Genomic DNA, 27,939 nt, shown 5'->3' with positions numbered 1-27,939 from the left:
CTGTCCGTAACGTGCTCCAATTTTACCAAACACCTTAACATTAGATAGAAGTAGTACATTCTTTCATTTAATTCTTTAAAAAGTCAACGAATTAAGCCACCGAAAGGAAATTAACGTTTTATTGTATTGGATGGAATTTTATGTATTTTTGTTCTCTTAAGATACACCACAACACTAATCGTATATCTAAACCTACTTCAAATTTACTGGCGGTCGATATCTCATACTATACTGCTTTCGCGCCTAAGGTCTTATCCTTGGTGGGTACCAGGTGAAGAACTAGGGGTGACTGTAGAGTTAGAAAAATATATTTTAGAATTCCCCATAATATCACCGCAATATATTAGTGTGTCTAGATTTCTTGAAACAAAACTACAGTGAAATTATTCAGAGAAAGGAATGTTCGTCCACGCAACTATAAATATACAAAGAGGTTTAGATGTAGTTTCCCCCCTTTTTGTCCCTTGCACGGTTCACTCCTTGGCCCCGCCCCCGTCGCCATTTTACTTGTTATCTGTTTTGTGTAGGCAATCTGAACAATTAGTAGTTTTGGGGTTTTCAAATTTCAATTTGATATAATTAAACTTTTTTGAAGCAGCCCTTCCTTTTGTGGAGGAGGAGGCGGGCGTGTTCCGTTTTGTGGGAGATTTTTCTGAGGGAAAATAGTGCAGACCCAGCCATGTACATTAAACAGGTAAGCTAGCTAAGCTAACTTTTGCTAGTTAGCTACTAGTCAAATTCGACGTTCTGCTTAAAACTACGATATTGCGTTAAATTGCACGACGAAGAATTACGTGCAGCTAAATCTCTTGCAGAGACAATGCATAACAGTATTTAGACGTCGCAAGAACAAAAGTTGCTAATTGCTATTTCGCGTTAGCCCAGATCGTAGCAATGTGACGTGAGCTGAGCGCTTGAATAAGCGTCCGGCCAGGTATCCAGGAGCTGCTAAGTTATTACCACATTAACGCCTTAGTCTTTTAAAATTGACCATAATTGGCAAATAAACCTTACGACGTAGGTATTTCTTGGCAGTCCTGCTCCATTTCCACAGTGGTAACTGATTATGCGAATGAACGGCCATTCTGATAGCTGTTCGTTAATCCTGCACTGTGACATCTTTGAGCGAGTTTCTATGCTTTACAAGTTTTTTAAACATTGTTACAACTGCAAAGTGCGTAACGCGAACTTGTGATATAGTTCTGGTGAAATTTAAATAAATTTCTTTTTTGTGATAAGATGACTGGCGATTTTTTAATTGGTAAATAAGGTAAAAAATGTTACTGTCAGAAAATGTTTCACCTGCTTTGTGCAACAAAGTACATATATTAATCTATCTGTTGCCGTTAAAATATAATAGCACCACTAATTAATACTGCCTAAAAATAAAAAATGTTTATATACTTAATTTTAGTTTATGAAATAGATGTCTAACTTCTCTGAATTACTTCTGTCTTTTAGGTCATTATTCAAGGATTTCGAAGTTACAGGGATCAAACTGTTGTCGATCCATTTAGCCCGAAGCACAATGTCATTGGTGAGTTTATATAATGTCTTATTTGGGGTCCCTCAACCTCATTGGGCTGTGAATTTCATTGTCTGCCATCTTTTTGTTCTTGTTTGTAGTGGGGCGAAATGGATCTGGGAAAAGTAACTTTTTCTATGGTAAGTAATCCTTATCTGGTTTACAAAGTTCTGCTGTGAAGGACTCCGGTACTATCATCTGGGTTGCCAGTTTTGGATAAGGCTGGATAAAAGGTGTTATGTGTGTAGGTCAATCACTAGTGACAATGTGCAAGTGATATAAATTTTTCTTTTTGGCCCATAAGTATGAATAGTAAACTGGATATTTAACTGGGCAGTTGAAAATGGTATAATACAGTTATCATGTGTGTAATGAATTACTGCTCGACTAACACCCTGTGTCCCATACAGCCATCCAGTTTGTGCTCAGTGACGAGTTCAGCCACCTTCGTCCTGAGCAGAGGCTTGCTCTGCTGCACGTGAGTGCTGTGCATTCTTTGTTTTCCATTTATTTACTCACTCACCTGCACTCCCTCGTGTTCAATTCACCACATGCTCTCCCTGTTTCAGGAAGGGACTGGCCCTCGTGTCATCTCTGCTTTCGTGGAAATCATATTTGACAACTCGGACAACAGGTTACCGGTAAGCCCTCCAACGTAAATTCAAAGCGGCGCTAATACGAATTTAATTATTTGGTGCCTGTGTTTGGAAAGTCATTAATTCAGATCTCACGGCCAGCAGAGTAATCCTTACACTGCTGTGCCCTTGAGCAAAGCCCTTACCCCAGTTGTTCCTGGGACACTGGATGCTAGCTGACCCTGTACTCTGAGCCCAAGCCTTGTGCTAACCTGTATTTATTAATATTTTTATATGATACATGAATATCCTTTTGTGTCTCTTGGAGCGCAAGGTATAGTGTGTGAAAATTACCCACTTTTCCTGTGGGAATAAATTAAGTGTCTCTATTCTATTCTCCCTGCTATTACTTTGAATGATTTATGTTTTCCCATATGTCAAGTAGAGATCTGCATTGTTGACAGAGTGTCTTAGTTGAATTGTCAAGCGCTGCATTTCCTTGTAGATCGACAAAGAAGAAGTGTCACTGCGTCGTGTAATTGGAGCCAAAAAGGACCAGTACTTCCTGGATAAGAAAATGGTGACGTGAGTATTGCTTTCTCCGTGTAGAGGCATTTTGTTGATGACCATACAAAATTGCCTTGACCTACTTGTAATGTCAAACCGTGAGAGCATAATTCAGATGTAAACTTCAGATGACGTCAGTGCCTCGGAGCCAAAAAAAAGTCACAATAAAGTAGGAGCACAATGACATACCCAAGCAAGATTATTTTTGGTGTGGGAAAAAGTACCAAAGAGATTGGAATTGTCTGTGTTCCAGGAAAAATGATGTCATGAATCTCTTGGAAAGTGCCGGCTTTTCCCGCAGTAATCCGTATTACATCGTGAAACAAGGAAAGGTAACGGACATGATATTTTTTTTTCTTATTGTTATGCTGGCACGTCAGTGTTTATGCATGTGCACCTTTATTTGGTTTGCATTTTGTTTAACAGACATAACCAAGTTAATTTCTAAAAGCAGCAATAATCTTTTGGCGGCCTTCTCAGAAGTCCATGAGTTTCACGCATATTCTGCTGCAGTCAGGAAAACACTTGTTATTGACTTCAGATCAACCAAATGGCAACAGCCCCAGACTCTCAGCGTCTGAAGCTGCTGCGGGAGGTAGCAGGGACCCGAGTGTATGATGAACGCAAAGAGGAGAGCATCTCCCTCATGAAGGAGACAGGTAAACCTGTACTGATGGTGCATGACGACAGAGGGCAAAGAGGCTGAAACTGTGGGCCATTAGAGCTGTTCATCTTTGTACCTGATTAATGGTCAAGATTAATAACCAGAGATGGGGAAGACAAGTCATCTTCGTTCTGTTTAATTCTACCAAACTCTGCTTCAGTGCATCTCGACTGTGCATTGTAATTATTTTTGGTATTTAACCATCAGAGGGGAAGAGGGAAAAAATCAACGAGCTGCTGAAGTATATCGAGGAGCGTCTGCATACTCTGGAGGATGAGAAGGAGGAGCTGGCTCAGTACCAGAAATGGGACAAGATGCGGAGGGCCCTGGAGTACACCATCTATAACCAGGAGCTGAACGAGACTCGCGCCAAGCTGGACGAGGTGCGCCTGGCAGACGCAGGGCATCGGCACGACACCGGCGATTTCTCTTCCCGTTCATTTGGTCGCTAACCGCTTGCGTCGTTTCTGCCGGTGTTGTGTTGGTTCTTTGTGTCATCCAGCTGTCCACCAAGAGGGAGACCTGTGGGGACAAATCGAGGCAGCTGCGTGATGCCCAGCAGGATGCTCGGGACAAAGTGGAGGTAAAGGACCGGCACGGAAGAGGTCAGGGGATTCACCAGTAACGTCTTAAAGGCGTTCGTTCAAGCGTGTCAGAATCTTACGCCCTCCCTCCCCGGCTGAAGCTTTTTCATGTGATTTGGACTGATATGAACGGAGGGGGAGGGGGCGGGGCCCGGGCCCATCTTTGGGATTCCAAAAAGCTGCATGATGTTTCTGCATTTCCTGCTGATCGCTGTGGCCGCCCTTGCATTTCACTTCCTATCTGGAAACATGCCACCACTTTTATTTTGCTCCACCCCCCCCCCAAAAGGAGACGGAACGTTTGGTCCGGGAGCTGAAGTCCAAGATCTCCGCCATGAAGGAGGAGAAGGAGCAGCTGAGTGCGGAGAGGCAGGAGCAGATCAAGCAGCGGACCAAACTGGAGCTGAAGGCCAAAGACCTGCAGGACGAGCTGGCGGGCAACAGCGAACAGAGGGTGCGGAAGCCTCCGCCTGCGTCATCGCGGCTCAGGCGCCGGATCAAGAGCGCCGGGATGGCAGCGCTCCTTCAGAGCCACATGGCCGCTTGCCGCTTATTTGTCCCATCTTATTTATTTATTTCCGGGGAGCCGTGTTAGGGGAGGCCGGCAAGGCTGAGTTTGCGTGGGGTTGTTGAGGACTGGCGAGGCCTGGATGCCAGCCACCTGAGTGCTCTGGCAGGCCGCCGGGGATACTGGGAAGGCGCCCGTATGACTGTGGGGCTTCTGCCTCAGTTTTTATTGTGGAGCTGGGAGTTTATGCCGGGTCGCCACGCTCGATGGCCGGCCTGTCGCAGCTCCTCTTTGTCTTGTCACCCTTGGTTCTGGCGGGGAGCATTACTTCCAGATTTTCAGCACGGCTGAATATTTCTGCTTCTCGGCTGACCTCTCACTGCCTGGGTTCAACCGAGTTGGCCTCTTCCTGGCGTTTTTTGCCGTTGCGACTTCTTGAACCTTACACTGAAGCCCAGCAGGACCAGTGTTGTGAAGCAGTGTCGTTTCATTTGATTAGAAACGACTGCTCAAGGAGCGTCAGAAGCTGCTGGAGAAGATAGAGGAGAAACAGAAGGAGCTGCAGGAGACGGAGCCCAAGTTCAACACGGTGAAAGAGCGGGAGGAGAGAGGCATCGCCAGGTCGGTGTGACGCAGCCGCGCGCTGAGCCAGCGCATCGCTGGCTGTTCTCAGACGATTCGTGTTGGGAATTCATGAGAAAAGAGAGGACTTTTAGGAAGTGTGGGCAAGACATTTCTGCTTCCATATTTCTTATGCCAGCTGTTGACAGCTTGCGATGGGCTTGTTTGACATTGCTTGATCCAGTGAGTTTCCAGTACCTTTGTATTAACATTCATTGTTCCTGATAGGTCTGTGTTTGGGACATAGACAGAGAGGACAGACTAAATCTCTTCCTTTTATCTCGACAGGTTGGCCCAGGCCACACAGGAAAGGACGGACCTGTATGCCAAGCAGGGCCGTGGCAGTCAGTTCACCTCCAAGGAGGAGAGGGACAAGTGGATCAAGAAGGAGCTGAAATCCCTGGACCAGGCCATCAATGACAAGAAACGGCAGATAGCCGCCATCCACAAGGACCTGGAGGACACTGAGGCCAACAAGGAGAGGAACCTGGAGCAGTACACTGTACGAAACGTCCTCCGTTCAAAGCATCTGTCACATTTTACTTTTCAGGCTGTGGGGTAACTGCTGCCGGAGACTTGATTAACCCCTGCAGCACCCGACCCTCGACCCGCCAGCGGTCATTCTCACGCTTGTCGTGACCCTTATACTTCGTGTCTTTTAGAAACTGGATCAGGATTTAAACGAGGTGAAGACTCGTGTTGAAGAACTGGACAGGAAGTATTATGAGGTGAAGAACAAAAAGGATGAGCTTCAGAGCGAGAGAAAGTAAGACGTTTTCTTAAAGGATATGCATGTTTTTTCCAGCTTGTGGGAGGGTGTTTTAATATGAGACTGTATTTATGCCGCATTGTTGCGGTGTCATGACATTTAACGTGTTCCGTGTGGGACCACGCAGGAAAAGATCATGTTATACGTGAAATGGGCCCCGGGTGGCTGTGCTTTTCCCATCGGGCTCAGCTGAAGCTAAGTGGGTTTCCAGCAGCCCGTGGTACCTGTAACGAAGGTACCAGAAATGACGGATCGCATGTAGACCGGTGTGGCAGTGGGGTATCGTGGATTAAAGCCCGGGGGAGTGTGGATTTCTGAGCCCTGCCTTCTCCCACCCCACCTCCCACAGCTACCTGTGGAGGGAGGAGAATGCGGAGCAGCAGGCCTTGGCAGCCAAGAGGGAGGACTTGGAGAAGAAGCAGCAGCTTCTGCGGGCGGCCACGGGAAAGGTCGGCGCAGTTCTTCCTGCCGCCACATGGGGGCGCTACTGGTGACGATTGGCATTTGCAGAAGCGTGAATGACTTGTTTTCCCTCTTTGGGCAGGCCATTCTTAACGGCATCGACAGCATTAACAAGGTGCTGGAGCACTTCCGTAGGAAGGGCATCAACCAGCACGTCATTAACGGTTACCATGGCATCGTGATGAACAATTTTGAGTGCGAGCCTGCTTTCTACACTTGTGTCGAAGTGACTGCTGGCACCAGGTGAGTAGGTTTGCCCTCACGGTTCGCCCTCGCCCCACACCCAGTGTGAAGACTAGCTGTACATTTTTTCCATCATAATTAATGGATGCAGTGTGGGTATTGAATCTATATTTTATTTCTCTTAGGCTGTTTTACCACATTGTGGAAACTGATGAGGTCAGCACCAAAATCCTGATGGAGTTTAACAAAATGAATCTTCCTGGGGAAGTGACCTTCCTTCCTCTCAGCAAACTGGACGTCAGAGACACGGCCTACCCAGAGACCAACGTAAGCGCCGCCTCTCAGTGTTTACTGCAGATCCAGCTTTGCTCTGTTTTCGTGATTCAGTAGGTAGTGTGTTTTATATAAATTGCTTGTGTTTTTCTTGGACACGTTACTGGTTTTTGTGTCCCAAGAAGTGTTCAGGCCTTACGACACAAAATCTATTTGTGTTGTTCTCACCGCTATATTATCACAGCTCTTAAAACTGCGACACTTTTAATGACCTCCTAATGGCACCAGCAGGGCTTCGTCCTCATTGGTTGCTGGTACGCCGTTACCTGGCAGCAGACCGCATGTGCCTATTGCAGAGCTTTATATTCCAATAACCTCCAGCGGCTGTGATTCAACCACACGTCTTTGGTATTTGGGGTTAATCCAGTCTTATATTGGATTTGCCAAGTTATTAGAGAATGACTCATCATGTTGGCCTTATTTATTTTTCCAGGATGCAATCCCGATGATCAGCAAGTTGCGGTACAATCCCAAATTTGACAAGGCTTTTAAGCATGTTTTTGGGAAAACCCTGATTTGCCGGAGCATGGAAGTTTCCACTCAGCTGGCCAGGGCTTTCACCATGGACTGCATCACGCTGGAAGGTGGGTCTCAACAGAGGCCCTTGCAAAATATGACCAATTATGTAAAATGCAGGAGTAGCTGCATAGATACATAGCATTCATCCAGAGCTTAAGATAGGACCACATATCACTGAATGTGCTTCGGCGAAAGGCTGGTATACTGCTGGAGGAAGTGGACTTCTGTTGCTCATGCACGCATGTCATGTGACTGGTTTCTATGCAGGTGACCAGGTGAGCCATCGGGGGGCTCTCACAGGGGGGTACTATGACACCAGGAAGTCCCGACTGGAGCTGCAGAAGGACATGAGGAAGGCTGAGGAGGAGCTGGGCGAACTGGAGGCCAAGCTGAACGAGAACCTGCGGCGCAACATCGAACATATCTTTCCCAAGCTCTTTCTTACGGGGGGGGGGGGGCAAGGTGTGCGACTGTCACGACTGCTCGCTTTGCGAGGGCGTTTGTTTGTCTGTGATGGGGGGGCCAGGGGATTTAAGGCAGCATTTGTTTCTTGAGCAGATCGGGAGCGTGCTTGGTAGATTAGCAGATGTCAGAAAGCCTGTCGTGTGAGTCATCGGCACCATCATCCATTAGCAGATGATTGATTGGACACCCTGCGTCGTGTCCTTTGGTTCGCTGTGTGTGTGTGTGCGCGCGTGTGTGTACATCAGTCGGATTGGTCACGGCAGACCTAGAGGACATCTGACTCATGGGAGCCAATGTTAAACCCATGGATATTAGCCTGAAAGAATGAGGGGCTTGGCGATTACAGTAACCTCATAGCGCCCCCTAGTGTGTCACATGGTAGTCTTTCCTCCTGGATATGGCGTTGCATTCCTTAGCGACCTACACGCATCAACAATGAGATTGATCAGCTGATGAACCAGATGCAGCAGATCGAGACCCAGCAGAGGAAGTTCAAGGCCTCGCGGGACAGTATCCTGTCCGAGATGAAGATGCTGAAGGAGAAGAGGCAGCAGTCGGAGAAAACCTTCATGCCCAAGGTGACGGGCCATTCGCTGTACAGGGTCACATGACGACTTCGGCCTGATTTTATAGGGCGACGTCTGAGTGTGCTCAATAGCGACCCTAACATTTAGATATCTAATGGTATAAAAGTGATGCAATTCTTTTGGAGTACTGGTACTGTGCAATGCTATTGTAAGTACAGTTCGTAGCTGTGCTTTGGCTAATCGCTCACTGTAATGTGTGGCTACTTCCCATCCCCCACCCAGCAACGGAGCTTGCAGAGCCTGGAGGCAAGCCTTCACGCCATGGAGTCGACGCGCGAGTCCCTGAAAGCGGAGCTGGGGACAGATCTGCTGGCTCAGCTCAGTTTGGAAGACCAGCGGCGAGTGGATGACCTCAATGATGAGATCCGGCAGCTGCAGCAGGTGCGCTATCTTCATTTTTATTATTTTTTATTATTTTATTATGCTGTGTCACGGGGTAAGGTGTCGAGAGGTCTCAGGGTCGGGCAAAGACAACGAAACATCCAAAAAAGACTTGGGATTGGTGATTTATTTAGGCATCAGCTCATGTCATGGCTCTCCCATCAAAGGTTCCAAAACAAGAAAAAAAATAAAAAACAATAAAGAAAAACTAATACAATTAACTATCAAACAAACAAAAAAAACAAGTACACCAAACTGTACCGTGGCCTCTAGTCCCCACACACCTAAGGACCTCCCACTCCGAGAGCACACAAGTAGCTGGGCCCCAAAAAAAAAGAACTAACCCTTCCACCATCTTATAAACCCTTGTCCCCGCCCCTCTAATTGGGAGCTACCATTCCCCTCTGGGTATAAGGGTACCACCCTACCATAAGGGAAAAAAAAGGCAATAAATATAAATAAGGACTCTACGTAGGTCCCACATGTGCACGCCCATCTGCTTCCACCCTTGCCGATCCTGCAAACAAAAACCTTGGGAGAAAGATATCAACACAATTCATTGTTGTGGTAAAATGCCACTGTCCCCTTAAAATAGTGAGGACGGTTCCATACACGCGGCCTCACATGCTGCCCCAAGAACACCCCCAGATCAGACTGTGGTGACTCCAGTTGAAGTTTCAGCATTCAGTGCTGCAGCTTCTCGGCCTGCTGCGCTTTTTACAGCGAATACGGTAAAATGCGACTAAAAACGGTTTATTATTTCATCGATGTAGGACAACAGGCAGCTGCTGAACGAGAGAATCAAGCTAGAGGGGATCATGACCAGAGTGGAGACGTACCTGAACGAGAACCTCAGGAAGCGTTTGGACCAAGTGGAACAGGTGGGCCGCGTCGGCTGTGCGTGCCGACGTCGCATTTCTTAAAGGCGCGTGACCTGTGACCCCCAGCCTTTTCTCCACGCAGGAGCTGAATGAGCTCAGGGAGACGGAGGGAGGGACAGTTCTCACCGCTACTACGTCAGAGCTGGACGGGATCAACAAACGCATTAAGGACACCATGGCGCGTTCAGAAGGTGGTTAATTTAGCATTATGCTAGACTGTATCTCAATGAAGGCTGGGGATGAGGTTAAATGTTTTTTAACTTTTTTTTTTTTTTGGTGAAAATTCAGGTCAGGATAGTTTTTAATGTGGCTTAAACATGCTGTAACCCCCTGGTCCACAGATCTGGATGGACTCATTGACAAGATGGAAATTGAGGTGAAAGATCATATGAAGAGCATGGATCGCTGGAAGAACATCGAGAAGGAGCAGAACGACGCCATTAACCACGACACAAAGGAGCTGGAGAAGATGACCAACCGGCAGGGGATGTTGCTCAAGAAGAAGGAGGAGTGCATGAAGAAGATCCGGGAGCTGGGCTCACTGCCGCAGGAGGCCTTTGAGAAGTACCAGACGCTCACGCTCAAACAGGTGAGGAGTGCGCTCTTCTCTGAGCCTCTCAGGACAGTTGCCCAGAAAGCCCATGCCATCACTGGCAGCACTGCGCTCACTCACGCGCCCTGTGGGCCGCTTGTGTCATTTCAGCTGTTCCGAAAGCTAGAGCAGTGCAATACGGAGCTGAAGAAGTACAGCCACGTGAACAAGAAGGCCCTGGACCAGTTCGTGAACTTCTCAGAGCAAAAAGAGAAGCTGATCAAGAGGCAGGATGAGCTGGACAGAGGCTATAAGTCCATCATGGAGCTGATGAACGTTCTAGAGCTACGGAAGTATGAAGCCATACAGCTGACCTTCAAACAGGCGAGTGGCATCTTTCAGTGAGGAGTGCAGTGATAAGGTCCAGTCGCTGGGTTGAGTCAGTGTTAAGTCAGTATTTTATATGTATTGACATTCTTGGCTCCTCCCCCTCCCTGAAACCCAGGTGTCAAAGAACTTCAGTGAGGTCTTTCAGAAGCTTGTACCCGGGGGCAAGGCCACCCTGGTGATGAAGAAAGGGGATGCCGAGGGGAACCAATCACAAGATGAGGGGGAGGGCGGTGCGGAGAGCGAGAGGGGTTCGGGGTCCCAGAGCAGCGTTCCCTCTGTCGACCAGTTCACTGGAGTGGGAATTAGGGTAAGACTAGCCCCAGATTTCGAACTTTGTTAGAAACTTGTACAGTTGTCAGTGCGTAGTTAAGTCTCTCAGTCATTTTGTCTCTTGGATATATTCCTTTTCGTGTATCTGAAAAGTCAGCCTCCAGATTTCTCACTTAGTCTCCATCTGCACTTTGTTGTGCTTTTATTGGCTCATAAAAATGAGTCAGACCCATTGTCTGAGAACAGTACATCTTTCCACTTATCCCTTTATACGAAGCCTTACTGAGAAACTCGGTGCGGAGGAATCTGGAATGGTAATGAGTGGCTCACGTTTTATCACGCGGCCCGTGCTGCAGGTGTCCTTCACGGGGAAGCAAGGTGAGATGCGAGAGATGCAGCAGCTATCAGGAGGACAGAAATCCCTGGTGGCTCTCGCCCTCATCTTCGCCATTCAGAAATGCGACCCGGCGCCCTTCTACCTGTTTGATGAAATCGACCAGGCCCTGGATGCTCAACACAGGAAGGCCGTGTCTGGTAATTCACTGTGCCGGTATTTCCATTAGTCGGCCCTGTCAGCTGTCAGACCTGATGCAGTTCATGGAAGTGCACTGATTGCTTATTGGCTAGTAATGGGCGGTGTGCATTAAAATTTGCATTTTATTTGACATTAAAATTTGCATTTTATTTGACATTAAAATTAGCATTTTATTTGACATTCCCTGCCCCTTGAAGTCCGCTTCGGTTTTTCTGAAGTCGGTTTTCGATTTTTGTCAGATATGATTGTGGAGCTGGCTGGACATGCGCAGTTCATCACGACGACCTTCAGGCCTGAGCTTCTGGAGTCGGCGGACAAGTTCTACGGGGTGAAATTCCGGAACAAGGTCAGCGGCGGATAAAATTTAACGTTTCGGCCGTGATTCTGAGGGTAAGCGTGCACATGTGGGACGTATTCATGCCGGATTTGCTGTTTTGCAGGTGAGTCACATTGATGTGATATCAGCGGAGCAGGCTAAAGACTTCGTGGAGGATGACACCACGCACGGATGAGCAGAAGCGCCCCCCCTCTGTCTTGCATGCACTGTTACCAGCTTTCCGGCTTTCTGTACTACTGTTTCCGCTATCTGGCACACTCCCTCTATACGTCTTCAGTAATTGTTTTCTTTCAGTACTCAGCTGAAGAAAAAAACTGGGTAATGACTAAATCCTAAACCACAAATTAGTGGTGGTAGGTTGATTAAATACCAGGTGGTAAATTTGTACCTAAGAATTGCCTACGGAATTGAACACAGCAGTCTGTTAAAGGAAAAAGTTGTATGTTCATTTCATATTTACGCCCAACTTATACCTTTTGTTTATCTTTTTTTTTATATATATATATATGGAATTGTATATCTTGCTGTTTTGAATGTTCTAGGTGTTTCAGTGCAGAGCAGAAATAGAACAGGCTGTAGACTTTGTTCCAGAGGTTACGCACCCCATGCCATTGCCTGAATTAGGGTGGAAGAGGCCTCACCTAAAACAAGCCAGTAATAACCTGAAGTATTCTTAGAGGGCACTATCTGGGTAAATGACTTGGCCCATTACTGTGCGACTGGTGTATTTTAACACGGTACACCACATAAGCTGGGCGGAGGAGTCTCCTCCGATTGCTTTCATTTCCTTCTGACCTCCCTTAAAGCTGTAGCTGTCGCCAACATTTTAAACTGGCCTGCATGTTCAGGATTGATTTGCGGTTTTAAATTAATTGCCACCTCCCATTTTTATTAATTTCTTATAAATAACCTTCTAGTGCATTTCCTGGTTTCTGTCTGTTTTGCTGATGTTTCTATTTTCTTGTTTTGTATTTTACTGTCTGCTCTTTGCAGTTTTAGGTAACAAGAACATAACTGGTTATAGCACAGCATCTTCTCGTACGTTGTTTTTTTCTTATGTTGTTAGAATAAAAACAAACTCAACTTTAAAAGAGCTGATTGTTTACCTGTGATGTTTTCTAATTCGTTTGAATGTGTATGCACTCAAAAACTTATACTGCCTTTGAAGCAGGATGCTTAAACTGAATGGAGAGTAACCGTTAAGTGAATACTAATCATAAGGCATCTTACCTATTTCTCGTGCGTATGCATACAAACATACACATACGTTCTCCGTGCTTCTGCGTCTATGGTCATCCGCTCCGGCGGTAGGAAACCCACCGGAACTACTTGCGCAGCAGATGGCGGGAACGGCGCGTGCCGGCCGTTGCGTTTGAGCCGTTTCACATCTCCGTATCGTTAAACGTGAGGTGATTTAAGCCAGTCTCACCCAAGACGACGAAATAAAATGGCGTTCGGTCCCATCAGGTAGGAAAACGTCGTGTGGTACATTTCCACAGAATACAGTGATATTTAAACGTTCATGTAATTCCACATACTAATTATACATGGAAAATATGTCAGTGTTTCCCCGAGGTTTACAGCTTTTTTTGGGGGGGGGGCAAATGGACACCGACAGGATTCATGGTGTTCATGTGTTTTTTAAATGACAGCAGTCAATATAACAACTGAACTAAACATCAGAACATTTCTTTTTAGTGTTGCCACTAGTTTAGCGAGTGTTGTCATCTTCACCACCCTGGGAGCGTTTTAAAAACGTAGATATTTTTGTCTGCTTTTCAGGTGGTTGACGCAACATATTTTCCGACGCGCGCTCTGTCCGCTGGTGAGTCTGCTCACCTGTGTGTGCGCGCACGTTTCTGTGCGCGCGCATCGGGGCGGAACTCCGCCGTGCGCGATACAGAGAGCAGAGGAGAACTAAACGCGTGACCGTGCAGAGACAAAAATGACAAGCTGGTGTGTGAATAAGATAAGGCTGCTTTGTTTAGTAAAAGGACAATGTATAGACATGTTCTATAGGAAATGTAACCTTAAATGTCTTCTGTTGTGATCTGGCGCTATATAGAAAATAAAATTAAATATAATTAACTTAACCTTCAAGAGGGAGCGGGGCGCCCCCCTAATACAACGGTAGGGGAAACACTATATGTATACTGTACTATGGCAGTTCCAGTCATTTAGGCTAACAGGATATATATATATTTTTGGTTATGGCAAATATACTGATTTGTCATTTTTGTCATTTTAGATGTTTTTTTTTTATATATAAATAAACAGTCTCGTATCAAAATAAGATTAGAAACAGTTTTTTACAACTCTTTTGATGGATTTTTATTAATTATTTGCAGCAAGACTGGGTTTTTATGATATGAAACCATTGTAATAAATGGTTTGAAAAATGGTGCATCTGTTACCGGTAAATCTTGTATTGTATCAATAGGTGGCAGTAAAGCTCAAAATCAAAGAGTTCCAAAAGAGCCTTCATAAAATTATTTTGATTTTGATGAAGGTCATTGCCTTGTTTGAAGGTTTTGAAAGTTTCTGCCCAGAGGTAAACTGTGTTGTTTTATGTAGAAACGTATCTTGCATTAAAATAATAATTTTGACGCCTGCCATTTAATGTTTTGTCATTTTAATGCACCATGAATTGCCTCATGTTTTTGGACTACAGTTTTGGTTTTCAGCTGGTGCAAGTACTTAATTGATGTTTCTCAGAAAATTATACTTTAGATTTTTTTTCCAAAAATGTGTCAATATATTAAACATTTTATTTTGCTATTTCACTTAGAAGTATTGTGCACTAGAAAGTTTCTTTTTCCTAAGGTCCTGTGTTACTGACCTTCAAAGCTATAAATACTTTTGTGAGTCATTGAATTAATTGAAAATGGGGCGACAGGCCTCATTAAAAACAAATGCGGTAGTAGTAATGGCTGAGGAATGCTGATAACAGTGTGACTTAGATAAGCAACAGGCAGCTGGAGGTGTTCTCTAGCTATTTAGAAAGAATGCTTGTCTGCTGAAGAGATCTGTCAAGTATAGAAGCCCAAAATACTTAGATAATATTCATTAGATCATTTTGTGAATAAAAAAGGACACGGTTTTGTAGCAGGGAGAGAGGGTTGGTGACGCATAGTGCATGGCTGTAGTGCTGAGTTTGTGGCCTGTGGCACATATTGCAGGGGATTAAAATAGCACCAGCTGCAGGTATCACAAGGCTTTTGTGGGTGATGAAGCCTGTTATTATTCTTAGCTATTACTCGAGAGCACTGTTTTTTACTTGACTGTGAACTGGATGGTCTTCTAGACTCAAAGGATAAAAGGACACTGGAAATATTTTTTCGCAGCAGGTCACTGCTTGTGTTTCACAGCATCGTTGTTATTCGTTGTGGTGCTGCTTGTGATCAATATTATAGTTAATTCACATAATTTTATATTTAAAGATCACCTTTGTCTTCAAGACCTAGCATACTTTTACTATATTTAATAGAGGTAATTGATGAACATATGTGTGCATGTGAGTTTCCAATACAAGACAGTCACATACTTATTCAGCCATTTGTGGATGGAAGTGTGAGATATCTTGTACACAGGGCTTGAAAAATATAAAATCCTTTGTATGACTTATTGATGTTTCGTCTTGTAGACCCAATGTAAAGGTCCCATATGTACTGATCTGGCTACTCTTTTCAGCCAGTCACTGGATTTATGCAAGACCTGCCTTGTCTATCCACTATTTGCTTGCTTATTACTCCATCTCAAAACAGCCCCGTACCCTGAACTTACAATCATATGTTTATAATCATGTGAGGCTGCTTTGATAAACAACGCATTAATCTGTCTGGGTTTATAAACTTCTGAGTGCAAGTTAATTTGTTGTTCAACAGGTGCCATGTGTGAGTACTGGACCCTACCCTCTGTGTCAGGACCAATAAACTTGTCAGTTCCGTGAGCTATTGTGGGAACATTTGCAATCTCTGAGGTTTTGTGTGGCTGCATAAGACAGCTTGATGGTACACATAATTTTGATATAATGGGTATTGGTGCGGAGAGCAGATTATTTTTTTATTAAGGTGATGTTTGCTTAAATTTATTTTATATCTTAATTGTAATAATTTGCATGCATTCATATTTAAATGTTACTAAGCATTTTAAATTTGAAATAATTATTTACGAAAATAATTTTAAGTAATACTAGTCAAAATGCGTTTTTGTTGATCATAAATCTTTATTTTACACTCCTAAAATTTCACAAGATTTTATATTGGCTTGCCAAGTTAGCTTTCATTATTTATTACAAAAGGTCTAGCGATTTTTGGATTTTCTTCCCCACAACCACAAAAAACATATACACTGTTGAATAGATATTCAAACACACAAGAGGCAGTGAATTGTCCTACGCAGCGGGTCCTCATGTTACAGCGGTGGAATTTATATTTTGTATTATGGTAGCTTGTGGCTTTTTTAAGCCAGTTTTATGAGGTCACGTGTGACGCTGCACAGTGTGTCAAGGACAAAGACACAGAGAGAAGACCACACAAACTAGTTAAATCATCACACCCCGTAGTGAATTCTGAAAGACAGGCAGCAAGGGACAATAAATACCATGGCCATTGATCAACATCCTAGGGTTAAACATGTATAACTGCAAGAAAAAAACCTGAGAAAACACAGCTATTCATTCCAACTACAGTCAGTGAACAAATGAAACTAATATAATCATAATGATAATCCTGGTAATGGCTTCACACATGCCTGCTTAAACCTGTCGTAAGATGAACAGTGCCTCTTTTTTTCTGGCTGACTGGGGCTGTGGCACTGAGTGGCATTCCCAGCTGTACTAAGAATTTTCTGGAAAACTGATCTTATGAATAGGGAGCCTTTTATAACTTAACACTTAGAAAAAGGCGTCTGGCCAACATGACGTGGCCAGTGGCCATGCTGGAGTTTATTTTAGTGTTTTTGGTTTATTGTAATTAAGAAAGGTGTGGCACTGATATACAGAACCGGCACATGAAGGAAAGGATATATCTTTTATATGAGACAAAATATCACTACAACAACTGTAATAATCCGAGAGCTACTATTTATATTTTCAGTATCAAAAATAATGCCATAGTTTAGTTAAACATACACAGAATCCTGCATTTTTGATTCTGTGAGGTTTGCGTCATAAAGAGGACATTTTGTTTTGTGCTGTGTATTTTGGCTTGAGATGTGTCATATTAATGGTATCCTCTTACGTATGGGCCAAAAATAAATACTGTTGATTGTCATTGAGAGCTTTGTTTCACCTAGGGGCTTGGGGTGTTGGGATTATAATTTTTTTTATTGCCATTTCATTATCAGTCAGTCACTATCAATCATTATTAGTCTCTTATTACTGTTTTAGTTATGCAATTTGTTGAATTGTTGTTGATTTTTGGAGGAATGTATTATAACAAATGATGGGAAAGATTCCAGAGGCAAACTGAATTCAAACTCCTTCCGGGACTTAAGAACACACTGTTTGTGTAATAGGATGATGTTTTTAGTTACATGTATTTTTTCTGATGTGCTATATTTTTGGATAATCCCAGCTGGGCTTGTGTTTTGCATTTGGTTTGTCAAAATCTCCCAGACTGTGTTAATATACCTAAATTTGTCTTCCATTTTGTTGCTGACTCTGTAATCAGATTTCAGTCTTTTAGAGAACTCTACTGATGTTGTTGCTTAATTTACATTGAGAGCACTGTCAGTTGCCTTGATAGCTGTTGTTTTTCTACAGATGGCAAGATGAATTTTTCAAGGTGCATTAATGCGGTAGCAGAGGCCCCATTATTATAGAGATCGTGTTTCCGACTGACAACATAAAAGGCTTTTTGAGCATAAAAGCGTTTTAGGTTTTAGTTTTGAATGAATGTTGATGTAGTGGATGGGAAAAAACTGTAAATGATAACCGTGAAAGGTTCAAAATATATTTAGGCTTTCTTGAGGAGTTAAAAAATAATTATTAATTTCTTTGAATTAATAGCAGGTATATGTCAGTAAGAATTCTTTAGACATATTTTTACTCAAAAATTTGCAGCTATAGAGCTACTGCTGTTTGCTGACATTCTCCCGCAAAGGTATGTCATGAAAATGCTCCAGTCCGTTGCTGCTGATACAGCAGCTTTAGACAACTGGCCACCACAAAATTGTAATAATCTTAAGCAGTTTTCTGGAGATAATCTTTAACTGATACAGATGTTAAAGTGCTTAGACACCTACTGAGAGGTTCCACCAGGCTCAGACCCAGTGGGGAGACTGCTAATGGGGATATCTGTAAGCGTTGCTCTCAGTGTGTGGGCCCCCACAACTGCGATTGGTCAAGTGTCCTTTGCGCTTCCTCCTGTTCTTTCCTTTAAATGTTCTTCCAGCCCCTGGTGCAGTCTCCTTTGAAGAGGTCCTCCTGCGTCCTTGCCCTTTATTTTCTAATTTGGAAAGAGGAAAGTGGAGGGGGGAGGGGGGCTTTTGGCATGTAGTGCTGTTGGTCCTGCACTGAGGAACAAAGTTAGTCAAACTTGCCTGCTACAAGCTGGCTCTTTCCTCTTTGTCTGATTGCAGTGGGGGATTCCTTCAGGGCTGGTTTTGTGTGACTTCTTGCTCGGAAAGTGCTTTAGAGTTGTCATTTTGGATCCGCTCATTTTAGAGGTGGACGTGGATTTTTTCCATCATGAAGCCGGCTTGGGACAAGCGTATTTTTGAGGGCCATGTCGAGAGTCTCAAAAACGGACAAAACAAACTCCCTGGACAAGCTCCAGGGGGGGTCCCAGGAGTGAATACTGTTAGTGAGCCCTCACAAAGGTGAGTAGAGTATCTGTAAATGTTACTGGAAAAGGTATTTGCAAGTGAAATGACTGGTTCATATACATAAAGTTTTTCGATCATGCAAATTCATTTTTGTGAATCTGTTTTAAGCATTGAATGGCACTGTATGTTGTGTATGGGTTTGTTTATGAGGTCTCTGGTCTATATAAAAACACATGAAAAATTCTAATTTTGACAGCAAATTGATTTTGCAGTCATTTTAAGGAAAAAAAGCATGACACCAATGTAAGAGTGTTTTTAGAGGTTGGTAGATTAAACTGTACAATATATTTTCATAAGCTTCATAACTTTCCATCCTGGTCAAGTTAAAGGTTGTGCAAGGCCATGATTGAACTACTTTACTGTGAACTTGACTGGAAGTATTCAAATGTGGTCTGTTATTTTGTTTGCAAAAAGACACCTTTCTGTCTCTCTTTAAGATGCTACCATGTCAAATTTTATCATAATAATATAAAATAATAATTTTGTAATTCTACATGCTGAAACTAAGTCTGTTTGAAAGCGTCAATATTAATCAGCGAGTGCTTTACTGAGTTGTCTTTCAATTAACATTTTTAACAAAAAAGTATGAATTGTTATAACTAACTAAGTTCCATTTATGTTCTGAATAAAGGTACAGTGTAAACAATGACTTGGATAATGACACTAATGCCTGAATAAGAACTTGATATATCGAGCCCTTATATGAAATCACAATGCACTGTTTACTGTAACCTTTGCATGAAATGTTAAGCAACCCAGTGCAATCAAGTTTTGCTTTAGCCTTGATGAAGCACATTATTGGATTGTTAAAAATACATATTCATACAATTACAAATGATAAACTATTGTAAAATTTTCTTTCATGAAAAAAATGCCCTTCATATAACTTTTGTAATTATATTTTTGACCCTGAAACCAATAGTTTAAATTTGTGAGATTGGAGAAGTTGCCTTTTTCTGTGTGATAAACAGATAGATTTGATAAATTTGACCTCCTTCTAGATCCCATTTGAACTGTTGCAAATATGATCGCGTCTCATGAGTAAACTCACTATTTACACACATTTGTATGTGGGAAAAAATATCTGCCATTAGACATGTAGTGTTAGAGCTTCTTTGGATTTTGTCTGTAATGTTTAAAAAATATATTATATAGAGTGCTCAGAAGTATAGGTTTGAAATTGTAAATGAAAAGTTTTAATGTGTCCCGTTTTAAAAGCTAAACAAACTGGAGTTTAAGAATATTACCAGAAACAAAAATATATAATCTTAGGAATATTTTCCAAAAAAATAATTCCAAAAAAGTCATTTTAAAATTAGGAAATTAATTACGTGAATACAGTATAAAAGTTAACAAGTATTGAATGACCATTGCACACCACAAATGTTATTACTAGTGTATTTTTATTGCACTTAAAATTGACAATTGTAAATGTAGTTTAATCAATATTTTAAAATGTTCTCCGATATTCTAATGTATTTATTGTATATTTGACTTTTTAGGCATCATTTTAATTTCTGTTCTTTCTAAAGTATGTCAACCTCCATACTTCATATTTTTAAGCCATGTAAACCATGGTTTTTGTTTCTCAATGATTTTTCGGTAGTCTGCTCTAAAGCCATTTTTTTGCATAACATTAAAGCAACAAAGCTGAAACAATATCCGGGTTCTTGAATTATTTCCACAGAAATGCTATAGATATATATATATATATAGATGCCCCAAAAGGCAAAAAGGTACTGTTGTCCATTTATGGAATTACCATCCACGGTTTCTATTTTTAAAACAACAAATAATGTGTTTGCTTGACCTGTAATTTATGAGATGTAGTTTGATTTATTTTTGTGAAATGCTGGTAATGTCCGAAGTGTGTGTGTTTCAGTTTTTTCTTATGTTCATTACCTTTAAGAGAACACTGATTAACTTAGACGTTTTTTATTTTCTGTCATAATCATGAACTGGCCAAGTGAAGCTTTTTTTGTCAGTCAGATAGATAGGGTAGTTTGGTCTTGAATTGTTTAAAGCTAAGAGGAGTAGTTCAGATTCAAGACTGAGTTATTTTAGTTTTGTCTGTTTTTTTAAATATAAGATTTTTTTTTATCATGTTTTATTATAATTTTTAGTGTATTTTTAACACATTATTCATGAACGAATTGGAATTATATGTGAATTTTCTGCCAACTAAAAATTTGAAGATAAAAATATATTCTATTCACATTTAAAATGATTTAAAAATATATATTTTTTCTATATCAATGCAGAAAAATCTCTTTTATTTATAGAATGTTTTGGTTGAAGCCCCCGAATTTATATATTTATTTGATATGTGACAGAAAGTGAAACAGATTTCCCAAAAGTCTGTTTCTCAAAAATCTAACTCATTGATGTATTTGACACTGACATATAAGACTAACTTTATTTGAAATGTATTTATATTAAATGATTTTTCTTTAACGGAGTTTAGTTTTGATGTATCTGGTTGTTTATTTGTTGGGTAGTGGAATGTGCTGTGCGATGAAAGTACTGTCATGCAAAATGAACATGGAGTGTAGGAAAGAGGCAGTAAGGTTCTGCTTTGCCTTGATTGACTGATTTAAACAACCACATTGTCAGTTGTGAAGTGAAAGTGTTTAAAATGTACCGCTAGCTATTATACTTTGGTGCCTCTTACATTCAGCTGCTGGTTTCAGGTCACCTAGTCCATTTTTCATTTGGCGGTGCGGTGATTGCCTTTGATCTTGCACTGAGGAGTTGGGGTGTCATGATGCAAACATGCCATAGAAAAGGTAACAATCGTGAAACAACTCCCTTTTGGTTGGGAGGGAAAACCCCTTTGTGGCTTGAACAATAGGATCAGAGTTGTAAAGTCTTTGTGGGCTTTACCTTACCTTACAAGCATTTCTCCCATGGCTCACAGGGAAAGTTCTCTGGCTTTGCTGGGGTTCGTGTTGCTCAGTTCTTGCTCAGTTATGCTCAGTAGTGCCTCATGATACAGGCTGGCTTTTTGAAATCTAAAAAAGTACAAAAAAATATAAAAAGAGTATTTTTTGAATGTATTTTTTTGTTCATATAATATGGCACGATTACAGATGTATATAATAATGGACATATAATGTAACAGGTGTGCTGATCTTTTTAGCACACGTGGAAAAGTATGCATTGTTAATGTTTCATTGAAATTCCAGTAGATATGTGTAGATATTATTACATAGCTATAAACTGTAATATTCCACTGAAGTTTTGGCTTTTTGTTCAGTAAATGGCTACCATTTTTGTTGGAGACTAGTGTGGGAAGCAAGAACTACCCTGTCTATTTGATTAAGTACAAGCCAAACGGATATAAAATCTGAATTACCATGAAACTATAACAGCTCAATTTTAGGTATCAGCTTTATCGTATAGAGTGTTGAGAGAAGGGATTCTTTCACTGCAACATAGTGATAAACACTGAATTTCCCACGCATATTTTTTGCAGCTTTGTTTGTGAAAACTATCTTTTTGTACCTGCCAGTGCTGACAGTGATTAAAAGTAATCTATACCTTCCCCATGAAAACTAATTGTTCCGATAATAGTTCTTTCATGTGCTGGGTATTTCATGGTGGGGAAAACTATGTACATGGCTAGAAAGCATTGCAACCTCTTAAGATCTCCTGGTTTTACAGAATAGAGCTACATATGTCATCACAGGCAATGCAGTTTTGTCCTACTTTATGTTAATGTTTTTCAGGGTGATGAAAGTTAAGATGCATGAGTTTAAACATTAAACATTATAAATTGTTTAGAAACTCAAACGGTAATATTTGTCTGTAAAAATAATAAATAACCAAAACAGTACTTTATGGAACATTGGACAGAGCTTCTCAAGGCACCAGATAACCCTTGTAAAACTAATTTAGAAATAATTCAAGAAGCACCTCCTCAACACTCCTGCGGTTCTAAACTGTCATGGCTGGCTTGTGGCTTGAGCCAAGGATTGTATCACTTTGCGGAAAACTGCGTTCACAGCTTTGCTACCTGATGTCTGAGCATGTAGACACTGTGCAGTGTTCATTGCCGTGTTGACACAGAACAGCAACTGGGCTAATCTGTTTGTTAAACTGCCAACAGCTACATGGCAAGCACCTGGAGTTCTTAACAGCTTTTTAGGGTTTTATCGAAAGCTCATTGTTTTTATTCACACTTTACACTGTAGCTAATTTATTGAATTTAATGGCATACAGTTTAGTGATGATGCCGATCTGTGAAATACTCTGCTGAAGGGATAGTCATTTTGACTCCTCAATACTTTTGTAGAAGTACTTCATAGATTCTGAAATAGTTGTTTGTGTGTCCTTAAGATGAGCTGTGGCTTAGAGTTTCACCCTCAGAAAAAAACAGATGAAAAGCACATTTCAGCTGTTACCACAAAGCCACAATACTTGATTATCTTTGGTTAGAAAGCATTTGTGGTTGGTTGGACATTGTTATACGACTGACGCTTTAAAATGTTTGGAAACTGATTTATTTCTGTTGGAGGAGTACACATGCTTTTCACATTCAGGCTTGGCTATTAAAGATCCAGCATTTCAAAAATGGCTTATACAGCAGGGTATTTCATTTTCCTTAAATACTTCTCACTAATGACTGCTTGCGAAAGAACTCTAATGATGGCCAAAACACTGCAGATTGCCATGTCAGGAGAGGATCTGCTTTTGTACCCACAAGCAAGGCACAGATTCAGCTGTGTGAGCTATTAAAGGCGTGAAGCTGTAAATTATCATCACTTATTTGGGATACAATGTTTGTTAAATATTTAATGGAAAAATAAGTATATGTAATCTCTAATTGGTTCATTAGTAGGGTGTAATGATACACGTATTTGTTGTGTTCTATTCAGTACATATTTTTCAGCCTGGTACATACAATGAAACAACAGTGCTTGACATGGGCAAAACCTAAATTTATTAGTAAATGTTCAACATGGAAAACATTTTGTTACATGTGGCGCTGAGTTGTTTATGGCTAATGCTGATTACAGTCATCCATAATCAGCGGTCTGGGAGCATTTTAGTTTCCCAATAAATTACACTAGAATTGGAGAGAGTAGTTGATAAGACTAAAACTATCTGTCAGTGTTATTTTACCAAACTTGGATATTTTGCTGTAAATGCATCCAGTATGCTAACTCATTTCAAATGAGATCATCTGAGTGTGTGTAAGACCTGAGTCTGGCAGAAACAGCCTCTGCAAAATAGTCTTTCTTTTGGCATCTAAGATGCTTTTGCCAGGAAATTCAGACCGGTTTAAAAAAATAACTAAGACTATAGCTACAAATATGCAATTATATGCAATAGCACTAGCGGAACTAAAGGTAGTGGAGCCTGTGGAGCCTCAGAAACACGGGTACCCAGGGTGGGTTGATGGGCCCCTTTGTGGGGAGGATCAGCAGGCTATTGATCATTTGGTTTAAATTCCCGAAGCATGTTACATTGCATTATGAACTGTCAGAAACCAAACAATATACATAGTGTTATCTGGCTGTCAAATCTGTCTTACTCAGAGTGTTCAATTTTTATTTTAATTTTTTATGACAAGGCTATAGTTAATATTGTGTACCTTTAGGATATTTCACAAAGATACATAGTATATCTGTAACATTTAGCTGTTAAGGGTCAGGGCAGGCATGTAGCCATGTAGTAAAATTGCAGCTTTGACCCCCCAAAAATTTGTTGCTCTCCACCTGGCATATAGCCAGGTAGTAAATAAGGAGTTTGATCCTGCCTCGAATTTTGCCGGACCCTCCTTCAAAATTCATTTCTGGCTATGGACCTAGGTTGGAGGCATGGACATGGGGGGGTCCATTATAAGAAGCTTACCCCACTGCTAGGTAATGTGGGATTTAGACAGGATTTAGTTCATTATGATTGTTATAATGCTATATTGTTGATTTTTTATTTATTTTAATGCACAAATAAGTGTTTCTTAGGTTCTGTTATTCAGGCATGTCGATAGATGCATTGCCTTTGGTTTAGAACTATTGCTTATTGTGTTTGTGATTGCAGTTTTAATAATAATTTCAAAACAAATTCTGTTTTCCCTACTATAATGAAATTGCACCGAACCATGAACCTAAAACAGGTTTGTACCAATCGGTGAATTCTGTGTAAGTTAAACCCTTATTCATTAGTGTATGAATTGTTCTTAGAATTGGCTAAGCCCTTCAAAACATTTTATTTAGTTATTCCTTAAATCAAACTGTAGAAACAGTTTGCTATATAAAATTCACTTTATGTCATGTTATAGTTTCAAGGAATTGAAAATGGATTTCTGGATTTGGCTCTGTTCTGACTGCTCCTGATCAGATCTTCTGAAAAAACGTGATAATTAATTTTTTTGTGAAACATATTAACGATGTGTGAAGGGTATTAAGATCTAAGCTGAAAAGAAATGTCACATGTATGTGTCATTTAAAGTTGCGGTCCATTAATCCTCTAGGTCTGCAAATGCTTTGGTATGTCACAACATGAAATATAGTGTTTCTGTGTTGTGTGCTGATGGTTTTTATAACAGGTGGTAAAATGCAAAATCACATAAGTATGGACTTTGTTCCTCAGTCTGTTGGCTGTAATTGGGTTTTTTTCTTTCATGGTTCTTTTCCATCTACATTCTTTCTTTGCTGTTTTGCAGTTGTCAATATTTTTCCCACTGAAGAGTCATCAACTTTGTTGTCACTCATCACATTTCATGCACCATGTGACTTTGGAGGTCTTGGCATTGAATTTGCTGCACAGGCATGCAGTGTGGCTTCCAGACATTATGTGTATTTCTTGTTTATGGTGTGTGCAGGTATTGATGCATTAAATTGATGCATTGATGCATTGATGCATTAAATGTGCCCTGCTCTTAAAATGGTTTAATCAGTCTTAAATAATGTGGAACTGTGGAGATATTCTGTAATGTGTTTGTTATAAAGCAACCATGCCCAAGCCAAATTTCCCTACTGGGACAATAAAGTTTGACCAAAAAAAACCCAAGATCAAGATTCTTTACTATTCAGGAAGTTTTTACCTTTAACTGAGCAGTGCTATCTGTCTAGGCAGTGGAAAATGTGTCTGGTTTTAAAGTGTGTTAAATCTTTGAATGAAGAACCTTGCTGTTGCTGCTGCTGCATGACTGTGCCTACTGTGAACAGCTGAACTTGAGAGTTTGTAGAACCTGCTGTCACTGTAAAGGCATTCTGCCTGCATCACCATAGGAACAATTTACAGGAAATCAAATTTAACCTACTGTGCAGGGTCCAAAGTCTATCCTTCTGCGCAAGTCTGTCAGAACCTGTTTCAGGTTCTTTTTTGTGTCATGTGTGTTTAGTTCTCTGTCTTGCCATAACAGTGATTCACAAACTCAATTTTTGTACTACATCAGTGATGAAGAAACCACTGGCATTTCTGTAAGAATTGTCATTGTAGCTATTTCCAAGATCTCTTCAGTGTGTTATTTCTCTTGAGTATGTTTTGAAATGTGAATTGATATGGCTGTTGAAGTCCACCACTGATTTAGAATAAATGGTTTACAAGAGAAACAAAGAGTAGTCAAATACAGGAAACTTTTCTGGAGCCCATCTAATATGGCAGTATTAATCAACATTTTGATAAAACTTCTGATTAGATTGAACTGTCTTCCATTAAAAGAAAGGGTCATGTTTTGTTCAGGACCTCTGAATGAATAGCTGTTTAACACTCTGTCTTATGCCTGACAATAACAGTACTTAATTCCACTAACTATTGTTCAAACTGTAGTACAGAGGGGTACTAGGGGTTCCTACATCCAAGTCTGTGGTCCAGTTTGGGTCCGTGGCTAATATTCCCCCGGGCCTCTGAACACTGGGGACAGATTTGCCACCCATCCTGTATAGTATGGGACTGTCCCATACTGAAAAAGGAAAGGCCATGCTCTACGAAAATGCACAGTTTGTCCAGTATTTTCATACCCCCGAACAGCAGGTGTTATCAGTTTATTGGTTACCCGGTCTAATACAATTTTTGTGTGATGTAAGCTAATTTGTGGATGTCAAAAAGTTGGGAACCCCTGCTATAATCCATACAATTATGTGTTAAACCAACTTGCTAACAAAACAATTACAGAGAAAATACACATAATAAGTAAGAACAATGATGGTTTAAGTGGAGCTTGTACCAACACTTTCTGTTTTGTAGGTAGATGGGAGGAGCAAAATACTTATAATCTTGTTATTAAGATTCTAATTCTGGAACTGTTGGGGTAAGTGAATATAACCAGAGGCATAACACACATATCTACAGGGCCTGAGCTATGTATAGCTCCTCACTGACTCCAGCACCTGGTTCAGAGCCTCTGACTCCTTAGATGTTCTCCTGAGTGAGATGATGGTTTGTTTTGACTGGCTGGAGAACTTAAGAGCAGCTGATATTTGTTTGAATGAGTACTGGTGTAATACTGTTTGTAATCATGGCCGTATAGTAAATAAAGCTGCATATAGGACTGTTTCAGCTTATACAGTCAGCTGACATTATTACTTTGATGAGTTTTATATATCAGGCAATTGATTGCAAAGTTTGTTTTGCGCCAGCATAAGACTCTCTCTTAAACATTTATCCTGTTTAAATGGTTTAAAAAGTGGTTGTCTTGCACTAAAAGCTTGCAGTGAAAGCCATGTTCTTTTTAGGGCCTCTGACTGAATAACTATTTTGTACAGGGTTGATTTCACTGCAGTTACAGTCTCTGTTGACTTTCAGGTCACACCATAGGGGCCAAAATCAAGATGAAGTGTATTATGGTATAATCATTTTCAAAAGACACATATGATGCTGCGCTCCAAGAGTTAGTCATTTCTCTTATTTTAGCTATTTTACTTTGACTTTAATTGGATGATTTAATTAGTGTAGTGTATTCTAGTTATTTTGTGATTCTTATTTGTCCCACAGATCATAAATTATCTATTTGTGGGGCTACTTTTTAATGTAGGCATAAAGATGTTGACCTACGGAGAACATGATATATGTTGGTATTTGATCTGAAAGGGTCACCCCACCAATGCCAGAAGTATGGCTGAACAGAGCTTTAAGCTTGGTGCAAATTGAGTGAGTCAGTGAGTCACTCTGTCTTTAGTGAGAGTAACACACAGTGATTATTGTCAAAACAAGAGACACCTGTGTTTCAGTATTGGAAGAACTAATATTAAGAACAATAATGAATAATTATCTGTTATCAATTAAATATCATAAAAGTATTTCTTAGATTTGTATTGATATTGATTACAAGCAAATGCAATTTAAATGGTATGCTTATGGAATTCTGAAAATACTTTATTATGAAACAAGGGATTTTTAATGGTTTTAGTGACTCATCTTCAGTGAAACACAATAGCTGCTCTTCGAGTTCTGTATGTTTCCTCGATCTGACTATTC

General features: G+C 41.0%; 2 protein-coding genes across 5 annotated transcripts in view; both read left to right on the top strand.

The window, feature by feature from the left end:
* Positions 1 to 483: 483 nt before the first annotated feature.
* smc3 (structural maintenance of chromosomes 3) lies at positions 484 to 12,781 on the top strand. Its single transcript, XM_023820465.2, has 29 exons — positions 484 to 694; positions 1,462 to 1,537; positions 1,627 to 1,665; positions 1,936 to 2,003; positions 2,095 to 2,166; positions 2,606 to 2,685; positions 2,921 to 2,999; positions 3,209 to 3,326; positions 3,539 to 3,714; positions 3,834 to 3,914; positions 4,205 to 4,369; positions 4,923 to 5,044; positions 5,333 to 5,546; positions 5,707 to 5,810; positions 6,163 to 6,262; positions 6,358 to 6,518; positions 6,644 to 6,785; positions 7,225 to 7,375; positions 7,578 to 7,730; positions 8,202 to 8,353; positions 8,585 to 8,743; positions 9,517 to 9,624; positions 9,707 to 9,815; positions 9,966 to 10,213; positions 10,328 to 10,540; positions 10,662 to 10,853; positions 11,173 to 11,350; positions 11,591 to 11,697; positions 11,792 to 12,781. The coding sequence occupies exons 1-29, from the start codon at positions 680 to 682 to the stop codon at positions 11,861 to 11,863; spliced, it is 3,654 nt and encodes a 1,217-aa protein (XP_023676233.1). The 5' UTR covers positions 484 to 679; the 3' UTR covers positions 11,864 to 12,781.
* A 231-nt stretch (positions 12,782 to 13,012) lies between these two features.
* Positions 13,013 to 27,939, top strand: part of rbm20 (RNA binding motif protein 20) — a 48,306-nt gene continuing 33,379 nt past the window's right edge. For 2 of the 4 annotated variants that reach the window (XM_023820412.2, XM_023820409.2), the window contains exon 1: positions 18,076 to 18,510. In XM_023820412.2, the coding sequence (XP_023676180.2) occupies positions 18,380 to 18,510 (131 nt within the window). In that variant the 5' untranslated portion in view covers positions 18,076 to 18,379. Of the gene's footprint in view, positions 13,156 to 13,470; positions 13,514 to 18,075; positions 18,511 to 27,939 lie in introns of those variants that run through there. The other 2 variants (XM_023820414.2, XM_023820413.2) reach the window with 2 other exon arrangements.

This window comes from Paramormyrops kingsleyae, chromosome 20 (genome assembly GCF_048594095.1).
Source record: "Paramormyrops kingsleyae isolate MSU_618 chromosome 20, PKINGS_0.4, whole genome shotgun sequence".
NCBI classification, from domain to species: Eukaryota; Metazoa; Chordata; class Actinopteri; order Osteoglossiformes; family Mormyridae; genus Paramormyrops; species Paramormyrops kingsleyae.
Note: the sequence above shows the minus strand (reverse complement) of the source record. Positions and strands in the feature narration are given on the sequence as shown.

Bases quoted from the DNA above. Each gene is read 5' to 3' on its own strand.
- smc3 (XM_023820465.2), top strand. The intron at 3,000-3,208 runs GTAACGGACATG...TATTGACTTCAG, and splicing joins ACATCGTGAAACAAGGAAAG to ATCAACCAAATGGCAACAGC. The intron at 11,351-11,590 runs GTAATTCACTGT...GATTTTTGTCAG, and splicing joins ACACAGGAAGGCCGTGTCTG to ATATGATTGTGGAGCTGGCT.